At 45.6% G+C, this 18,188-nt stretch overlaps 1 protein-coding gene across 1 annotated transcript; it reads right to left on the bottom strand.

Annotated features, from left to right (window-relative positions):
* Positions 1 to 1,874: 1,874 nt before the first annotated feature.
* LOC137909718 (gamma-aminobutyric acid receptor subunit rho-2-like) lies at positions 1,875 to 17,940 on the bottom strand. The gene is made up of 9 exons (XM_068754177.1): positions 17,819 to 17,940; positions 15,590 to 15,696; positions 12,007 to 12,074; positions 10,696 to 10,919; positions 10,488 to 10,570; positions 5,264 to 5,404; positions 3,094 to 3,246; positions 2,281 to 2,489; positions 1,875 to 2,189 (listed from the first exon to the last, which is right to left on the bottom strand). The coding sequence occupies exons 1-9, from the start codon at positions 17,938 to 17,940 to the stop codon at positions 1,875 to 1,877; spliced, it is 1,422 nt and encodes a 473-aa protein (XP_068610278.1).
* Between the last annotated feature and the right edge of the window lie 248 nt (positions 17,941 to 18,188).

Here is an 18,188-nt window from a genome sequence, read left to right as displayed (position 1 = left end):
CTCAGATTTAATTGACTAAACTTTCCATTGGCATCATAAATGGGCTAAAGAAATAGTGCTGCGTGGTTCTAAGAGGTAGCAGGATGGACCTGACGACGATGATGATGATGATGGCAGAGACAGGAAACCTTTGTGAACAGTAGAGCATTTTTATTAATAATAATAATAATGCATTGATTTTATATAGCGCTTTTCTAGAAATCTAAATCTAAATCTAGAGCAGCTCAAAGAGCAACCGGGGGAGGAGCTTCTGGGTGCCTTTGTCATTCAGCTCCAGAGCGTGTAGAGACACCAGTGAAACCTGAGTGGCGTCATCTTTCAGCCTGGAGGTTCATCGTGAAGTCATCTCACACGAGCCGTATTGGTGCAGCTATGTTCTACTGACTGACCTCGGATGCCCTGCACAAAACTACACAACAATAGTACCAAGTACATTACATTACATCATCTCGGCGTTGGCACGGTGGCGCAGTGAGTCGTGCTGTCGCCTCACACCAAGCAGGTTCCAGGTTTGATTCCTATCTGTGCGTAGTTTCTATGTTCTCCCCGTGTCTGCGTGGGTTCCCTCCGGGTTCCTTTCACCTCCACCTCCACAAACTTGCAGCTCAAGTGAACTGCGAGCGCTAAAGTTGTCCATAGGTCTGAGTGTGAGTGTGAATGAATAAATGAATGAACCCCTTGAGAGGGGTTGGACTCTCTTGGTGTGCACCCTCCAGGAGGAGTTCAAGTACCTCGGGGTCTTGTTCAGGAGTGAGGGAAGGATGGAGCGGGAGATCGACAGACGGATCGGTGCAGCGTCTGCAGTGATGCGGACTCTGCACCGATCCGTCATGGTGAAGAGAGAGAGAGAGAGAGAGAGCTGAGCCCAAAGGTGAAGAGAGAGAGAGAGCTGAGCCCAAAGGTGAAGAGAGAGAGAGAGCTGAGCCCAAAGGTGAAGAGAGAGAGAGAGCTGAGCCCAAAGGTGAAGCTCTCGATTTACCGGTCGATCTCCGTTCCTACCCTCACCTGCCGGTCGGTCTCCGTTCCTACCCTCACCTGCCGGTCGGTCTCCGTTCCTACCCTCACCTGTGGTCACGAGCTTTGGGTAGTGACCGAAAGAACGAGGTCGCGGGTACAAGCGGCTGAAATGAGCTTCCTCCGTAGGGGGGGCGGGGCTCTCCCTTAGAGATGGGGTGAGAAGCTCACTCATCCGGGAGGAGCTCGGAGTAGAGCCGCTGCTCCTCTGCGTTGAGAGGAGCCAGATGAGGTGCATCTATTCAGGATGCCTCCTGAACGCCTCCCTGGTGAGGTGTTCAGGGCACGTCCCACCGGGAGGAGACCACGGGGAAGACCCAGGACACGCTGGAGAGACTATGTCTCTCGGCTGGCCTGGGAACGCCTCGGGGTCCCCCCGGAAGAGCTAGAGGAAGAGGCCGGGGAGAGGGAAGTCTGGGCTTCCCTGCTTAGGCTGCTGCCCCCGCGACCCGCATGAATGGTTGAGGCTCTCGATAACAACATCGGTCTGTTGTCATCAGGCAGGCTTCCTCTGCAACGCCGCACAGTCAGCAGAGATGGGAAGTATGCGCAGTGCAGTGCCCTGAAACACAAAACCGCCTCACACACAATGCAGTGCAGCAATAAAACCATCATCATAGTACCAAGTTCCTGACGATGCGCAGCAACACTTTAATTAAGTCACAGAGCAAGACGTGTGCAACCAGCAGCAAAAAGGCCGGGCAAATGCGAGGTGTGATGTGACGGAGCAGACAAAAGCTCGTAGCGCTCCAGAATTCGTATCGCGTTCCCGATAGTCGCATCCAGAAAACTCTGATCTTCATCCTGAATGGAAACGTCTCTCCTCGCAGGCCAGAGACTTTGTGCTTTGGTGCCGACTTTCAGCAGTACACGCACCAGTAGACCAGGTTAAACAGAATGTAGGAGCCGGGGAAGATCATGCGGGAATAGGTGTCAATGGCATGGGTGTTCTGGATGATCCGGAAGCTGCGGAGGCCCTTCTTTCTGGCTCCGGTAGACTCATTGTCCAGGGACAGATGCACCACCATCTGCTCCTGTTTTTCTGGTGGCTCCTCAGCTGCCATGGAGGCCCTTGTGTACCCTGCCAGGCTGCTCGTGTCTGCTTCGCTGTATGTACCATCCAGCATCATGGTCTTACTGTGGGACATGCCACATGTGCAGGCCAGAGTCTGGGACTAGTCAGAAGGAAGGAAAGCATTCAAGGCTCAATAGAAAGTCGACAGTATCCTTTGTAGGTGTTGTAAATGTCAGAAATGCTCTCCGTACCTGTTGCCTGACTTTTTCTCTGAGCTTGCGGTCCTTCCCATCTCTCACTGTTGTCAGGTAGTTGACGGCAGCATATTCGAGCACGGACAGGAAGACAAAGACGAAGCTCACCCAGAGGTAAATGTCCACAGCTTTGATGTAGGAGACCCTGGGCATGGAGGCGTTGACTCCAGTGATGATGGTGGACATGGTGAGCACTGTCGTTATACCTGAAGCACAGAACGCATTCGGCCTTGTGTTGGAAGGGCGATAAAGGAAGAGCATAAGAAAACATCTGAAAATAATCTAAAAAGAAAGAAATGTAAATGATGGCCACTACAAACACAACAAGGAAATGTCATGTACGCCCCAGTAGAGGGGGCCCTGAAAACAATCACACACATGCATAGCATGTAGCATCCCGCAGCATGCAGAGAGGACATAGGGTGAATGTGCCGCCATGATTGGCACACCTGGAGCAGCTGGAGGGGGCGGCACCTTGGCAGTGCCCTGGAGGTAGACTGGCCCCTCTCCAGCGCACACTCCATAGCTAGTCCAGGCTGGGACTTGAGCCGGCGACCCTTCGGTTCCCACCCCAAGGCCCAACCTGCTGAGCCACTGCCTCCCCAGTACAGATTTGTTTGTGGCGCACGCTCAGCTGTTGCCGCTGCTTCCAGTGCCGACAGCAAGCTAATCCTGATTCCTGCTCCTTGAAACAGATCAGTTTGACATTGATCTCCTCATATCACTCTCAGAATGAACAGCATTCAGTGGTTTTCGGTTTTCTCTGAGGCTCTCTTGTGGAGCTACACAGTAAATCTGAAATCTTCTTGCCTAGAGAGACTCTGGCAGGGACGGCCCTGCGGTCGATCCAGAAGGACACCCAGGACAGCATGACCATTAGAGTGGCAGGAAAGTAGGTCTGCAGCAGGAAGAAGAAGATGTGGCGCCGCAGGGTGAAGTTTATGAACAGACGGTTGTACCAGCCTAGAAGGGGAGAAATAAAACAGCATTGGTCTGCTAAGCTGCCGTGATGCACAGAGAAACACGACATTAGGAGCAAAGCAACAACCGAACACAACAGAGATAATCGTTGACAGCAAAATGTGTCAAGCATAAAAATATGAGAACAGTCAATGTCAGTGTTTCGGCTCCTTCCTGACATCGTAAAACCTTTTCAGAGGAACCTCCATTGCTTCAGTAAAAGCAAAAGCACTTCTCACCGCCATCCAGTGGCGGCCGTGCATTTCACACCGAGGCCTTCAGTATTACTTAGTCCGACTTGAATAAATACCCCTCATACTACCATCATGTATGACACCACTGCTGGATAAATAATATACAGAAATACACTCACGCAGTACTGGGTGTTGCATTACCTCAATCTTGTACAACATGGGCATTTAAAAATCAAGAAACCTGCATCAGCAATTAAAACGTATCACTAAATACATGCTACTGTCAAACTTACAAATGAAAGGGAAAGAATAGGAAAGCTTTAACAAGATTGTACACGAAATAGCAAAATTTCAGTTTAATATGAGAAAGACAGTGTTGTGAGATGTGTCTCCCTCCTGTGTTAGGATAGGTAGCTCATTGTGTGAGTGCGCGTTCATTGTTTATTGTTTAAAAGGATCCCCATTAGCTGCCACCAAAGTGACGAGCTAGTCTTCCTGGGGTCCACACAGAAAGACAACACAAAACACACGACACACGATACATATGATCACAAGTCACTTCATCGTGATCACTTGAGACGACGGTGGTGCAGGTGGTTGAATGGGTCGTCCTACGATCGAGAGGCTGGCGGTTCGATTCTGGAACATGTGTACACTGTCGTTGTGTCCTTGGGCAGGACACTTCACCCACATTGCTTGTGTGAATGCAGTGAGCGAGTGAATGCCGGTGGTGGCGTGTGCGTGTAAAGCATCTTTGAGTGTCCAGAAAAGCGCTATATAAAATCAACACATCATTATTATAATCTAAAAGCAATACAAAATTATAAATAGCGTAGCATTTTAGGAAAACTAATTACATTCATGGTTAATATTTCATTATTACATTCATACATGAGCTCTTTTAATTACCTACTCACATATCTAAATAGTGCATCCTTAGTTGGTACTTAAAAGAGACTTTACTATTCAAATCACGTATATTCAGTTGGCAATTATTCCAAAGCTTGATAGCAGGATAGACAACTGCCCTCTTCAAGGCATTTGTCTTTGGACGTGGTAAAATAATCTGTCCATCATTAGCTGACCGAGTAAAATGAGAATAAACCTGACAATTTGTTCTTGTCGGAAATCAGGTTGAGAAGAGAAAACGGTGTTCCAGAACAATCTAGCCGTATTGAAAGCCAGCCTCTTCTCAACCGTTAACCATGAGAGTTGTCGGTGCAATCGAACAGTGTTTGTTCTTATGGGACAGTGTGAGACCAACCTGGCAGCTCTGTTGGACCAGAGGACCATACAGGTGCACAATAATCCAGGTGACATAACATTAAAGATTTAGTCACCTGCCCCACAATGTGTGTAGGAACAGAAGAAAGACATCTCCTCACCATGGAGATACCACTACCCATGTTCTTCACTCTGGTATCAATGTGTTCTGCCCAACGGCAGCTGGCTATCAATCACTGGGCCCAGTAATATGGAGTCGGGGACCCTTTCCTGAGCGCTGTCCGGTCTCTGTTTGATCGAAGTCAGAGCTTGGTTCGCTCTGCCACTGTCCCACAATTGCCCATTGGTGGTGGTTGTAGACCTTGTTGTGCATTGTAGTATTCTCTAAATCAGTCTTTGATTTGAGATGGAATGCTGGTGTTAGTTTAGCAAGCTAAAGATGCAGAAAGTACACAAAAAGGTTGATGCATATGTAAAGAGGGAATAAGTTGTCCAAGCATCAGCTCTTAGTCCAGGGCTGTACCCGTAGGAGAGACATTTTGGGTCATCTGGTATTGCAGAAAACATTTGTGAAATGCTGGTGAAAGTGTTGTGTTGTCTACCTGTGCTGCTGTAGAAAGCCAGTCTGGAGGTCGTGTGAAACTTCTGGATGAGGAACTGAGACAGCGAAATCCTGTCATCAGTGCTCAGGGACGCATCCCCACTTTTCCAATACAGCATTAGGTCTTCGTCTGTGTAAGCATCTGAAGCACAGACAGGATGACATAAGTCAAGGCTTTTTCTGATGTCAGCACCAATTTGATCGCTATTATGGAATTGTATACATTTTTATGAATATTATTTTTTACTATTTTAACAATCTCACACTAGCTGTGACACACATCAAAAATAATCACTACAGGGTATTCTACACGGGAGGGGTGCTGTCATATTTTCACAAAAAGGAATACAGTGGAATGGAATGCCTGGAATTGAAAGTGAATTCCATGAAATTCTTTGAAACGGAATGAATTGGAATGCCTGGCCACAAAACACAAATGAACCTTACAGCAACAGCAGCCATTTGACCTATCCCACAACCTTCTCCAAAACATTGTACAGCTAATAGGCATCATTGATGACAGATTATTGGTTCTTTAATCAAGAGGAGCAGATAATGTGAAGCTAGAACGATGTCGTTAACGGGTTTACAAGTTTACGAGATATGTGGGACATTTGTGTAAAATTATAAATTCTGTTGTCAGCACATTCAACAACTACGTACACAACAAAGTATTTAATAAGAATATTTCATTCATTCAGATCTAGGATGTGTGAGGCCTATAATCTGCCTCAGCACCACATGGAAGCTCCTATCAGGCATCATCGCAAACAAAATGAGCAGGCACCTGGATCAATACATGAGTAGGGCACAGAAAGGGATTGGTAATAACACCAGGGCAGCCAAACACCAGCTACTGGTTGACAGGACAGTCGCCAGAGACTGCAAGGCCAGGAGCACCAACCTGTGCACTGCCTGGACTGCCTACAAGAAAGCCTCTGACTCGATGCCGCACTGCAATGCCTGAAACTGTAGAACATGAACAGGACAATAAGAACCTTCCTCCAGAACGCAATGAGGCTATGGAAGACAACTCTAGAAGCTAGCTCAAAGCCAGTTGCACGGGTGAGCATCAAGTGCGGCATCTAACAATGAGATGCTCTATCGCCCCTGCTGTTCTGCATAGGCCTAAACCCCAGCCAGATCATCGCCCAGAGTGGTTTCAGGTACCGGTTCCGAAGTGGAACGACTATCAGCCACCTCCTCTTCATGGATGACATCAAGCTGTGTGCCAAGAACGAGCGTAATATCGACTCTCTGAGTCACCTCACGAGGATATACAGCAATGACATCGGGATGTCATTCAGACTTGATAAGTGTGGGTGAATGGTATCTAGAAGAAGGAAGGTGATCACAACTGAAGGGGTTGAACTATACCTGAATGCAACTTAAGATAAGTGCAGGACAGCTACAAACACCTGGGGATCCCACAGGTAAATTATTATTATTATTATTATTATTTTTTTCCTATACCTTGTCTGCATTCGTGCTCAACAGTGACAACAAACACAACGTCAGTCTCTGTTAGAGTTCTATGCTTTTTATTCTTATAGTGATTGTGACCGTCACCTGCCCTCTTGGCAGACTAGCCTATTCATATTTTATTAGTTTTATTACCTGCTTACCGCCGTAGAGGGCTGTGCACACCGCAGTGAACATACAACATGTAAACCCACAGGTAAATTATAACCATGAGGAGGCAGCTAGGTGGTCAGCCACAGCCAAATAGCTACAGAGTGTGAGGCAGGTTCTCAAGAGTCAGCTGAATGGCAAGAAGCAGATCCAGCAGCTATGCCCTACCAGTAATCTGATACCTTGCTGGCATAATATCATAGCCAATGGAAGCGATACAAGCTACCGATATCAAGACAAGAAAGCTCCTCACAATGCATGGAGGGTTTCACCCTAAGTCCAGTATTCTGAGGCTGCACACGAACTGGAAAGTGGCAGGCCGAGGACTACTGAGCATCAAGGAAACGACATCCCTCCAAGAACACATCAATAAAATGGCCCCCAGTGACAACCTGCTGAGTGAATCCCTCAGGCAACAGAAGCCCAGTAAGGAGAAGTAGGAGCCAGAGGGGCTATCATGGAAGGACACGCCCCTGCATGGCTTGGCTCACAAGCTTAACACACGGACACACACACAGCATAGTGTAAAGAAACAACACTAGTACTGCTCACAAGCTTAACACACGGACACACACACAGCATAGTGTAAAGAAACAACACTAGTACTGCTCACAAGCTTAACACATGGATACACACACAGCATAGTGTAAAGAAACAACACTAGTACTGTTCACAAGCTTAACACACGGATACACACACAGCATAGTGTAAAGAAACAACGCTAGTACTGCTCACAAGCTTAACACACGGATACACACACAGCATAGTGTAAAGAAACAACACTAGTACTGTTCACAAGCTTAACACACGGATACACACACAGCATAGTGTAAAGAAACAACACTAGTACTGCTCACAAGCTTAACACACGGATACACACACAGCATAGTGTAAAGAAACAACGCTAGTACTGTTCACAAGCTTAACACACGGATACACACACAGCATAGTGTAAAGAAACAACGCTAGTACTGCTCACAAGCTTAACACACGGATACACACACAGCATAGTGTAAAGAAACAACGCTAGTACTGCTCAGAAGCTTAACACACGGATACACACACAGCATAGTGTAAAGAAACAACGCTAGTACTGCGCACAAGCTTAACACACGGATACACACACAGCATAGTGTAAAGAAACAAAACTAGTACTGCTCACAAGCTTAACACACGGATACACACACAGCATAGTGTAAAGAAACAACGCTAGTACTGTTCACAAGCTTAACACACGGATACACACACAGCATAGTGTAAAGAAACAACGCTAGTACTGTTCACAAGCTTAACACACGGATACACACACAGCATAGTGTAAAGAAACAACACTAGTACTGCTCACAAGCTTAACACACGGATACACACACAGCATAGTGTAAAGAAACAGCGCTAGTACTGCTCACAAGCTTAACACACGGATACACACACAGCATAGTGTAAAGAAACAGCGCTAGTACTGCTCACAAGCTTAACACATGGATACACACACAGCATAGTGTAAAGAAACAACACTAGTACTGCTCACAAGCTTAACACACGGATACACACACAGCATAGTGTAAAGAAACAACGCTAGTACTGTTCACAAGCTTAACACACGGATACACACACAGCATAGTGTAAAGAAACAACGCTAGTACTGCTCACAAGCTTAACACACGGATACACACACAGCATAGTGTAAAGAAACAGCGCTAGTACTGCTCACAAGCTTAACACACGGATACACACACAGCATAGTGTAAAGAAACAGCGCTAGTACTGCTCACAAGCTTAACACACGGATACACACACAGCATAGTGTAAAGAAACAGCGCTAGTACTGTTCACAAGCTTAACACACGGATACACACACAGCATAGTGTAAAGAAACAGCGCTAGTACTGTTCACAAGCTTAACACACGGATACACACACAGCATAGTGTAAAGAAACAGCGCTAGTACTGTTCACAAGCTTAACACATGGATACACACACAGCATAGTGTAAAGAAACAGCGCTAGTACTGCTCACAAGCTTAACACACGGATACACACACAGCATAGTGTAAAGAAACAACGCTAGTACTGCTCACAAGCTTAACACACGGATACACACACAGCATAGTGTAAAGAAACAACGCTAGTACTGTTCACAAGCTTAACACACGGATACACACACAGCATAGTGTAAAGAAACAACGCTAGTACTGTTCACAAGCTTAACACACGGATACACACACAGCATAGTGTAAAGAAACAGCGCTAGTACTGCTCACAAGCTTAACACACGGATACACACACAGCATAGTGTAAAGAAACAACGCTAGTACTGCTCACAAGCTTAACACACGGATACACACACAGCATAGTGTAAAGAAACAAAACTAGTACTGCTCACAAGCTTAACACACGGATACACACACAGCATAGTGTAAAGAAACAACGCTAGTACTGCTCACAAGCTTAACACACGGATACACACACAGCATAGTGTAAAGAAACAGCGCTAGTACTGCTCACAAGCTTAACACACGGATACACACACAGCATAGTGTAAAGAAACAGCGCTAGTACTGCTCACAAGCTTAACACACGGATACACACACAGCATAGTGTAAAGAAACAGCGCTAGTACTGCTCACAAGCTTAACACACGGATACACACACAGCATAGTGTAAAGAAACAACACTAGTACTGCTCACAAGCTTAACACACGGATACACACACAGCATAGTGTAAAGAAACAACGCTAGTACTGCTCACAAGCTTAACACACGGATACACACACAGCATAGTGTAAAGAAACAACGCGAGTACTGCTCACAAGCTTAACACACGGATACACACACAGCATAGTGTAAAGAAACAACACTAGTACTGCTCACAAGCTTAACACACGGATACACACACAGCATAGTGTAAAGAAACAACACTAGTACTGCGCACAAGCTTAACACACGGATACACACACAGCATAGTGTAAAGAAACAACGCTAGTACTGCTCACAAGCTTAACACACGGACACACACACAGCATAGTGTAAAGAAACAACGCTAGTACTGCTCACAAGCTTAACACACGGATACACACACAGCATAGTGTAAAGAAACAACACTAGTACTGCTCACAAGCTTAACACACGGATACACACACAGCATAGTGTAAAGAAACAACACTAGTACTGCTCACAAGCTTAACACACGGATACACACACAGCATAGTGTAAAGAAACAACGCTAGTACTGTTCACAAGCTTAACACACGGATACACACACAGCATAGTGTAAAGAAACAACGCTAGTACTGCTCACAAGCTTAACACACGGATACACACACAGCATAGTGTAAAGAAACAACACTAGTACTGCTCACAAGCTTAACACACGGATACACACACAGCATGTGATAAACTAAGCGAATGCAGATCAAGCTGTGAGTTTCTGCAACACACACAAGCTGAGAAGTGTCAGTGTAGCCCGCTTAGCATGTTTATCACTTAGAATCTGCAAACTATACTGTGATTGTCAAAGATGTGTAGTAATTTGCAAAACATGTTTTACGTTCTAGAATGGCTTCCACCGAGGATCCGGCTCCATTGCATACTTACAGCTCTCCAGCTCTAGTGTGCACGTCTGCGAGTCCAAAGGGAAACGGCTGAAGTCCATGTTGCATGCAGCAGTAACGGTAACCCTGGGAATTGAAAGCAGGGTAGAACTTTAGTAGGTATATGATACTGTACCAGCAGGATCTCATTTTGCTGGGTTTCAAATACCCAAGGCAGTTATCTGTGCACGAGAGGAGCATCTCGTCCTCACCTCAGGCTGTACAGGACATGACCGTCAGGGAAGACTCGCAGCATGATGTTGTCAGTGGTAGTGTCATGGATGAAAGATCTCTTGGAGTGGACAAAGAACACATCGGGCACCCAGATCTTCTTCACTAGGCGCCCGTCGAAGGTCATACTCTTGTTGGTGGAGCTTGGGAATGCCAGCCTCTCATCCTTCCAGTAGTGTCTCAGATACAGGGTCATGGTGAAGTCCTGGAGGAATGGGGTCAGGTTAGGAGAAGGACAAACATGCTCTCCATTAATGCTCACCACATCGACTTACTTGCTGCCCCTGCTTAATTGAACTCCACAGGGATTTCTGGAATATATGGTTTATTTATGACGAGAGACAAGAGGAATGTTAAAGATAAGTTAAGTGTGGTCCACACCTTCTATCGGTCCTAGATTATCACTGCCTTCTTGCCTCTGTCCTCCTGTTGCTATGCAAGTAGGGCTGGACCTGCCAAACGTGATCAGCGTTCATCTCACTTGCCTCATGACATTACATAAAACCATAAAATCAGTTTGGAGTGATGCTCCAGCAACACTAAGATGAAAGTGTCTGATGATGCATCAGGCCAGTCCAGAGGCATGTCTGAATCTCTCCATTGCCTAATAACTGTAATGCGTTGTAAGAATGCTAACGTTAGTAAGGCAAGCCTGTCCCATGAATATTTAAATGGATTGTGAGAGCTGAATCTACTTAAATAAGTAGCTTCTGAAGAAAGAAGTAACAAAGGGGAAACAAAAAGAACTAGAATACATGTCATTCCTCTTTGGATACTTCTTTGTAAAGTTAAGCAGTGTTGTTGTTGTTGTTGTTGTTTTAGTCTTGGGTGTTAATATGTTTACATTTAGACAATAATCTATGTAGTTTGGAAGAGCTGTGAGATTTCTCATAGACACACTTCAAAATAAAGTTGGTATTTGTTTTTTTAACCAAAATATATTCAGTTCAATTAACTCCCCCTTGAACTGCCACCTTATCGTGCTGGGGGAGACCCACCGCCCAGGGCAAAAAGGCCCTGGGTGATGGGTCAGACTCTAAGAGGAGTTCAAAAACCCCTATGACAGAATTAAGAGCAAGGACCATGCATTTTCTTCCCCGTATGTTGCAGTAGCGTGAGTCGCATTAAAAACGAATCCCATTTCTTTTTAGCTAACCACAAGTTAGCTAAAAAGTTAGAGAGAGAGAGAGAGATCTCAGGAATCCTATATTTTCCACTCAACTGTATGTGATGACATTATCCACGACGGTTTTCTGGTATTGCTTGTGTTGCATGACATTTAAGCCACTTACCATGTCTACCTCTGATATACTGTCCAGGCTCTCCACCTGAACGTCCACCCCAACAGGGACAGCTGGACCTGCAGAGTAATATCAAACCGGTTAGATATGCATTTATGTATCTAACAGAAAAACAACTCTGCTATAGGTGAACAGGCTAGTTCAGGTTGGAGGACTTCATTTTTAAATTCTAAATTCTAAATTCATTAAATGTGCATGCATGTGCACACACATCTTGCGCAGGTTTTCGTACTGTGACATCACAGAAAGAGAGATTTCTTCCAGAAGCGTTTCTATACTTGATTACAGAACTACACAAACTACACAAACTACACACACTACGCAGGATTGGCTGGATGGTTTGTTTTTGCTGTTTTTGGGTTGATATTGACCCAAAATCACCATAATAGTGTAGAAACATGGGAAAGTGAGTCATAACTACTACTATTACAAATACTACTACTATTGTTATTGCAACTACTAGTACAACTACAGTTATTACTACTATTACTACAATTGTTACTGCCACTACTACATGTTATTATTAGTACTACTACTACTATTACTACAGTTATTACTACTACTACTATTACTACTACATTTACAACTACTACTATTACTACTACAGTTACAACTACTACTATTACAACAACAGTCATTACTATTATTACTATTACTACTAGTATTGTTACTGCAACTACTACAACAACTACAGTTATTACTACTATTACTACAATTGTTACTGCCACTACTACATGTAGTACTACATACTACTACTACTACTACTACTACTATTACTACAGTTATTACTACTACTACTACTACTGCAGTTACTACTATTTCTACTACTATTGTTACTGCTACTACTACTCATTATTACTACTACGATTACTATTACTACAGTTATTACTACCACTACAGTTATTACTATACTACTAGAGTTATGACTACTACTACTACTACTACTACTACAGTTACTACTACTAGAATTATTACTGCTACTACTATTACAGTTATTACTACTATTACTACTACTACAGTTATTACTACAACTACAATTGTTACTGCTGCTGCTACTCTTACTACTACTACTAATAATACTAATACTACTTGTCATGACCGGCTCAAAGCCATGACAAACGACAAGGAATAGACATCAGACTTGCAGTGAAAAAGTGTTTTAAGAACAAAATATGTACAAAACTATATAAAAACATGTCGAGCGACAGTAAACAAAGACATAAAGCATAGTAGGACGACGTCTAAGGGGGACCAGAGTCTCAGCTGGACTGAAGGAGGAGCGAGGATATATCTGCTGGAGAACCGGGCCCAGGTGAATCCAGTCAGCCAGAGTTCAGGCACCGCCCACCAATTAACCTCTCAGAGACGTCAAGCAGAACAACGCAACAACAACAACAACAACAACAACAACAGCAGGCTCAAGGCCGTCACCCTTCCCCCTGAAGAAAAGGCTCTAAAAGGAAACAACTCTGGTAGAGACTCCATAACAGAAGGCTTGAAAACCCCATCAGAACCAGAACCTCCTTCACCGCAGGATCCTGTTCGAAGCGTATTTGCAGACTCTGGGGAGGAAGCAGCAACAGACAGCAGAAGAACCCGGAGAGAATATTGAAATATCTGTATTATATAGTTCCTGACAGTTATTAAAACAAAAAAGGTCACCTGGCCACGGTTATGTTATGGCTGATCAGTGCGTTTATGTGTGTGTGTGTGTGTGTGTGTGTGCGTGTGTGTGTGTGTGTGTGTGTAGGTGTGTGTGTAGGTGTGCGTGTGTGTGTGTGTGTGTGTAGGTGTGCGTGTGTGTGTGTGTGTAACGACAGAGTTACGTCACCAAACAATTTTGCTGTTAAGCGAAACCCCCGTTAACCCCCGGCCGATATATATATATTTGCATACATGTAGGCGATGTATACTGTACACGTGTGCGTACACACAACTACGCAGCCAGTGCATTCCGCTAGACGTAACAGTGATTCCTTGTCACTAAACACATACTTTTACTGAAAGCCCATCGTAACTCTGAGGCGTCGTTCTACGGATGCAACGTTATGTGCGGACCATCGGTGAATACACGTATGCTACACGTATGTTACACGTATGCTACACGTATGTTACACGTATGCTACACGTATGTTACACGTATGTTACACGTATGCTACACGTATGTTACACGTATGTTACACGTATGCTACACGTATGTTACACGTATGTTACACATATGTTACACGTATGTTACGCGTATGTTACACGTATGTTACACGTATGTTACACGTATGCTACACGTATGTTACACGTATGTTACACGTATGCTACACGTATGTTACACGTATGTTACACGTATGCTACACGTATGTTACACGTATGCTACACGTATGCTACACGTATGTTACACGTATGTTACACGTATGTTACACGTATGCTACACGTATGTTACACGTATGCTACACGTATGTTACACGTATGCTACACGTATGTTACACGTATGTTACACGTATGCTACACGTATGTTACACGTATGTTACACATATGTTACACGTATGTTACGCGTATGTTACACGTATGTTACACGTATGTTACACGTATGCTACACGTATGTTACACGTATGTTACACGTATGCTACACGTATGTTACACGTATGCTACACGTATGTTACACGTATGCTACACGTATGCTACACGTATGTTACACGTATGTTACACGTATGTTACACGTATGCTACACGTATGTTACACGTATGCTACACGTGTGTTACACGTATGTTACACGTATGTTACACGTATGTTACACGTATGCTACACGTATGTTACACGTATGTTACACATATGTTACACGTATGTTACACATATGTTACACATATGTTACACGTATGTTACGCGTATGTTACACGTATGTTACACGTATGTTACACGTATGCTACGCGTATGTTACGCGTATGTTACACGTATGTTACATGTATGCTACACGTATGTTACACGTATGCTACACGTATGTTACACGTATGCTACACGTATGTTACACGTATGCTACACGTATGTTACGCGTATGTTACGCGTATGTTACATGTATGTTACACGTATGTTACACGTATGTTACACGTATGTTACACGTATGTTACGCGAATGTTGCACGTATGTTACACGTATGTTACACGTATGCTGCACGTATGTTGCACGTATGTTACATGTATGTTACAGGTATGTTGCACGTATGTTACACGTACGTTACGCGTATGTTACGCGTATGTTACATGTATGTTTCACGTATGTTGCACGAATGTTACACGTATGCTGCACGTATGTTGCACGAATGTTGCACGTATGTTGCACGAATGTTACACGTATGTTACACGTATGCTGCACGTATGTTGCACGAATGTTGCACGTATGTTGCACGAATGTTACACGTATGTTACACGAGAGGCTCCTGCAGAACTGAGGAAGACTCCTGGACGAGAGGTCAAAGGTCTTCAATCAGCCTGAACCAACCTTTGCTTTGCTTGATTTACTTTGACCTGAATGACGGAGAAACGACACAGACATGGCAACACCAACGCCGTCTGGAAGCAGAGCTTACCTGCGAAGGCGGGCCTCATGGTGAAGTCATGCTCGTCGATGCTGAGCAGGTGGCTGGTCTTCACCTGCCGAGCTTTAGTCCCATCTACGACCTTCCTGGAGAGGGGGCTGCCGAAATGGGAGCAGACAGAAGGAATGAGTGGGATGAGAGGACACAGCCAGTGTTATTCTGATTGTATTTTACTAATGTGTTAGGAAGCCACGATACTTCCTCAGCTGTTTGAAGGGAAAACAAGAGCAGTGGCTTTTTAAGTCTGGATTACTACGAAACTAAAAGGCGAGTGGTTCAGTGAGCCAGTCTAATAGAACCTGCAGTTTATCTGACTCTTACTTTAGCTTGCTGGCTGTTACACCAAAGTCAGATTTCCATGGTAACTGAAGCAGCAGAATAACTTTTTTTTATGGGTCATTCACTATTGAAACAGTTTTGCCATATATATATTATATATATATACTCTTCACTACCGTTTAAAAGTTTGGGGTCACAGTTTCTTTCAATGATAATTTTAAACTAATCAGAAACACTCTCTCTGCATTGCTAACGTGGTAAACGACTATTCCAGCTGCAGATGTCTGTTTCTTGGTGCAACATCTGCATCGGTGTATGGAGGCCCGTCTCCAGCAGCATCACTGCAGGGTTCTGACGCTACAACGTGTTTGCTCATTGCGTCACAAGGATAATGAAGTAGCAGCTGTGGCTCAGTTGGTAGAGTTGGACGTCTAGTGATCAGAGAGTCGGTGGTTCGAATCCCAGCCCTGTCCTTTGCATCGTCCTCCCCAACATCAGCCCCTCTCATGTCCTCCCTCACTACGTCCATGTCTCTTCTCCTGGTTCGTCCTCTAGTCCTGTTCCCTGGCCGCTCCATCCTCAGCATCCTTCTACCGATATAGTCCCCGTCTCTCCTCTGGACATGTCCAAACCATCAAAGTCTGGTCTCTCTGACCTCGTCTCCAAAACGTCTAACCTTCACTGTCCCTCTTATTGTCTCATTTCTAATCCTGTCCAACCTGGACACTCCCAAGGAGAACCTCAGCATCTTCATCTCCTCCACTTCTAGCTCCGCCTCCTGTCTTTTCCTCAGAGACACTGTCTCTAAGCCGTCCATCATGTCTGTCCTCACCACTGTCTCTAAGCCGTCCATCATGGCTGTCCTCACCACTGTCTCTGAGCCGTCCATCATGGCTGTCCTCACCACTGTCTCTGAGCCGTCCATCATGGCTGTCCTCACCACTGTCTCTAAGCCGTCCATCATGTCTGTCCTCACCACTGTCTCTCAGCCGTCCATCATGGCTGTCCTCACCACTGTCTCTAATCCGTCCTTCATGGCTGTCCTCACCACTGTCTCTAAGCCGTCCATCATGTCTGTCCTCACCACTGTCTCTAATCCGTCCTTCATGGCTGTCCTCACCACTGTCTCTCAGCCGTCCATCATGGCTGTCCTCACCACTGTCTTGTAGACCTGTCCCTTCGTCCTATCACAGAGCACACCTGATACTTTCCTCCCCCCGTTCCAGCCTGCCTGCACACGATTCTTCACCTCCTTTCCACATTCTCTCCATCACTCTGCTCTGTTGACCCGAGGTACCTGAAGTCCTCTCCCTTCTTTACGTCTATTCCTTGTAGCTTCACTGTCCCCCCTGGGCGCACCAAGTACCAACACCCACGCCGGTGACCCCGCACCGCACCGCACAGATAGAATTCGAACCAGCTACCGCTAAGCACTATTCTATTCTATTCTATTCTATTTTATTCTGTTCTATTCTACTCTAAATTAGTCATGATGCCCTCAGGATATTTATTGAGAGAATATTTCACATAATCTTAAGATACTAATTAAAACGAGGCACAAATTCATGAAGGTATTTGCAGATTGTTTTATAGATTTCCTTGAGAATTAATAAATATTTTGATCCCTCCCCCCCCTCCCCCCCCCCCCCCCCCCCTTGATGGTTGAGACGGCGTGGCATCGACATGGGGGGGGGGGGGTTCGGCCGATGCTGGCATTCTGGCTGTTCTTGGACATGACGGAGAAGTGTCGGTGTGTGTGTGTGTGGGGGGGGGGGGGGGGGGACGACCCCGTAACGCAGCGTTCCTGGACGGTTTGGTGTGAAAAGGGGGCGACGCGCCTGTTCCGGACCAACGAGGTCCTTTCCGCCCAGCTGATCTGCGACCTGCGACGCTTCCTCCCACCTGCTGCACCCGAACAGCAGAGAAGCTTTCGGTACTTACGTGCCCGCCTTGCGCGTCTCCGCCGGCGCAGACCAGCGCTTCTTCCTGCTTTTGCGTTTGCTGCACTCCAGGATCGGGACCAAGCACAGAAGCAGCAGCAGAAAGCGAACGTAGGAAGGCATGATGCATTTAAAAGTCCCACCGGCAGTCGATCGGAGCCGCCGCGGGTCCACGTGCACGACGCTGCGTGCGAGGCACCATCTTCCTGCACGAAGGGGGTGAAATAAAGACCGGAGCGCCGGAAGGTCGGGAGGCAGAAGCGTGCTACGCGCTCTGATTGGTCTTTAGACGACAGGAGCGCGCAGCATCAGCACCACACGCAGCGACCCCGTCCCTCTGGACCAGATGTTCAGGGGGGGGCAGCTGGGCC

This window comes from Brachionichthys hirsutus, chromosome 20 (genome assembly GCF_040956055.1).
Source record: "Brachionichthys hirsutus isolate HB-005 chromosome 20, CSIRO-AGI_Bhir_v1, whole genome shotgun sequence".
NCBI classification, from domain to species: domain Eukaryota; kingdom Metazoa; phylum Chordata; class Actinopteri; order Lophiiformes; family Brachionichthyidae; genus Brachionichthys; species Brachionichthys hirsutus.
Note: the sequence above shows the minus strand (reverse complement) of the source record. Positions and strands in the feature narration are given on the sequence as shown.

Coding starts and splice junctions, on each gene's coding strand:
- LOC137909718 (XM_068754177.1), bottom strand. CDS start 17,940: ATGCCTTCCTACGTTCGCTTTCTGCTGCTGCTTCTGTGCTTGGTCCCG. Junction 10,920..12,006: donor GTATATCAGAGGTAGACATG/GTAAGTGGCTTA, acceptor CCATTCCTCCAG/GACTTCACCATGACCCTGTA. Junction 10,571..10,695: donor CATGTCCTGTACAGCCTGAG/GTGAGGACGAGA, acceptor TTCAATTCCCAG/GGTTACCGTTACTGCTGCAT.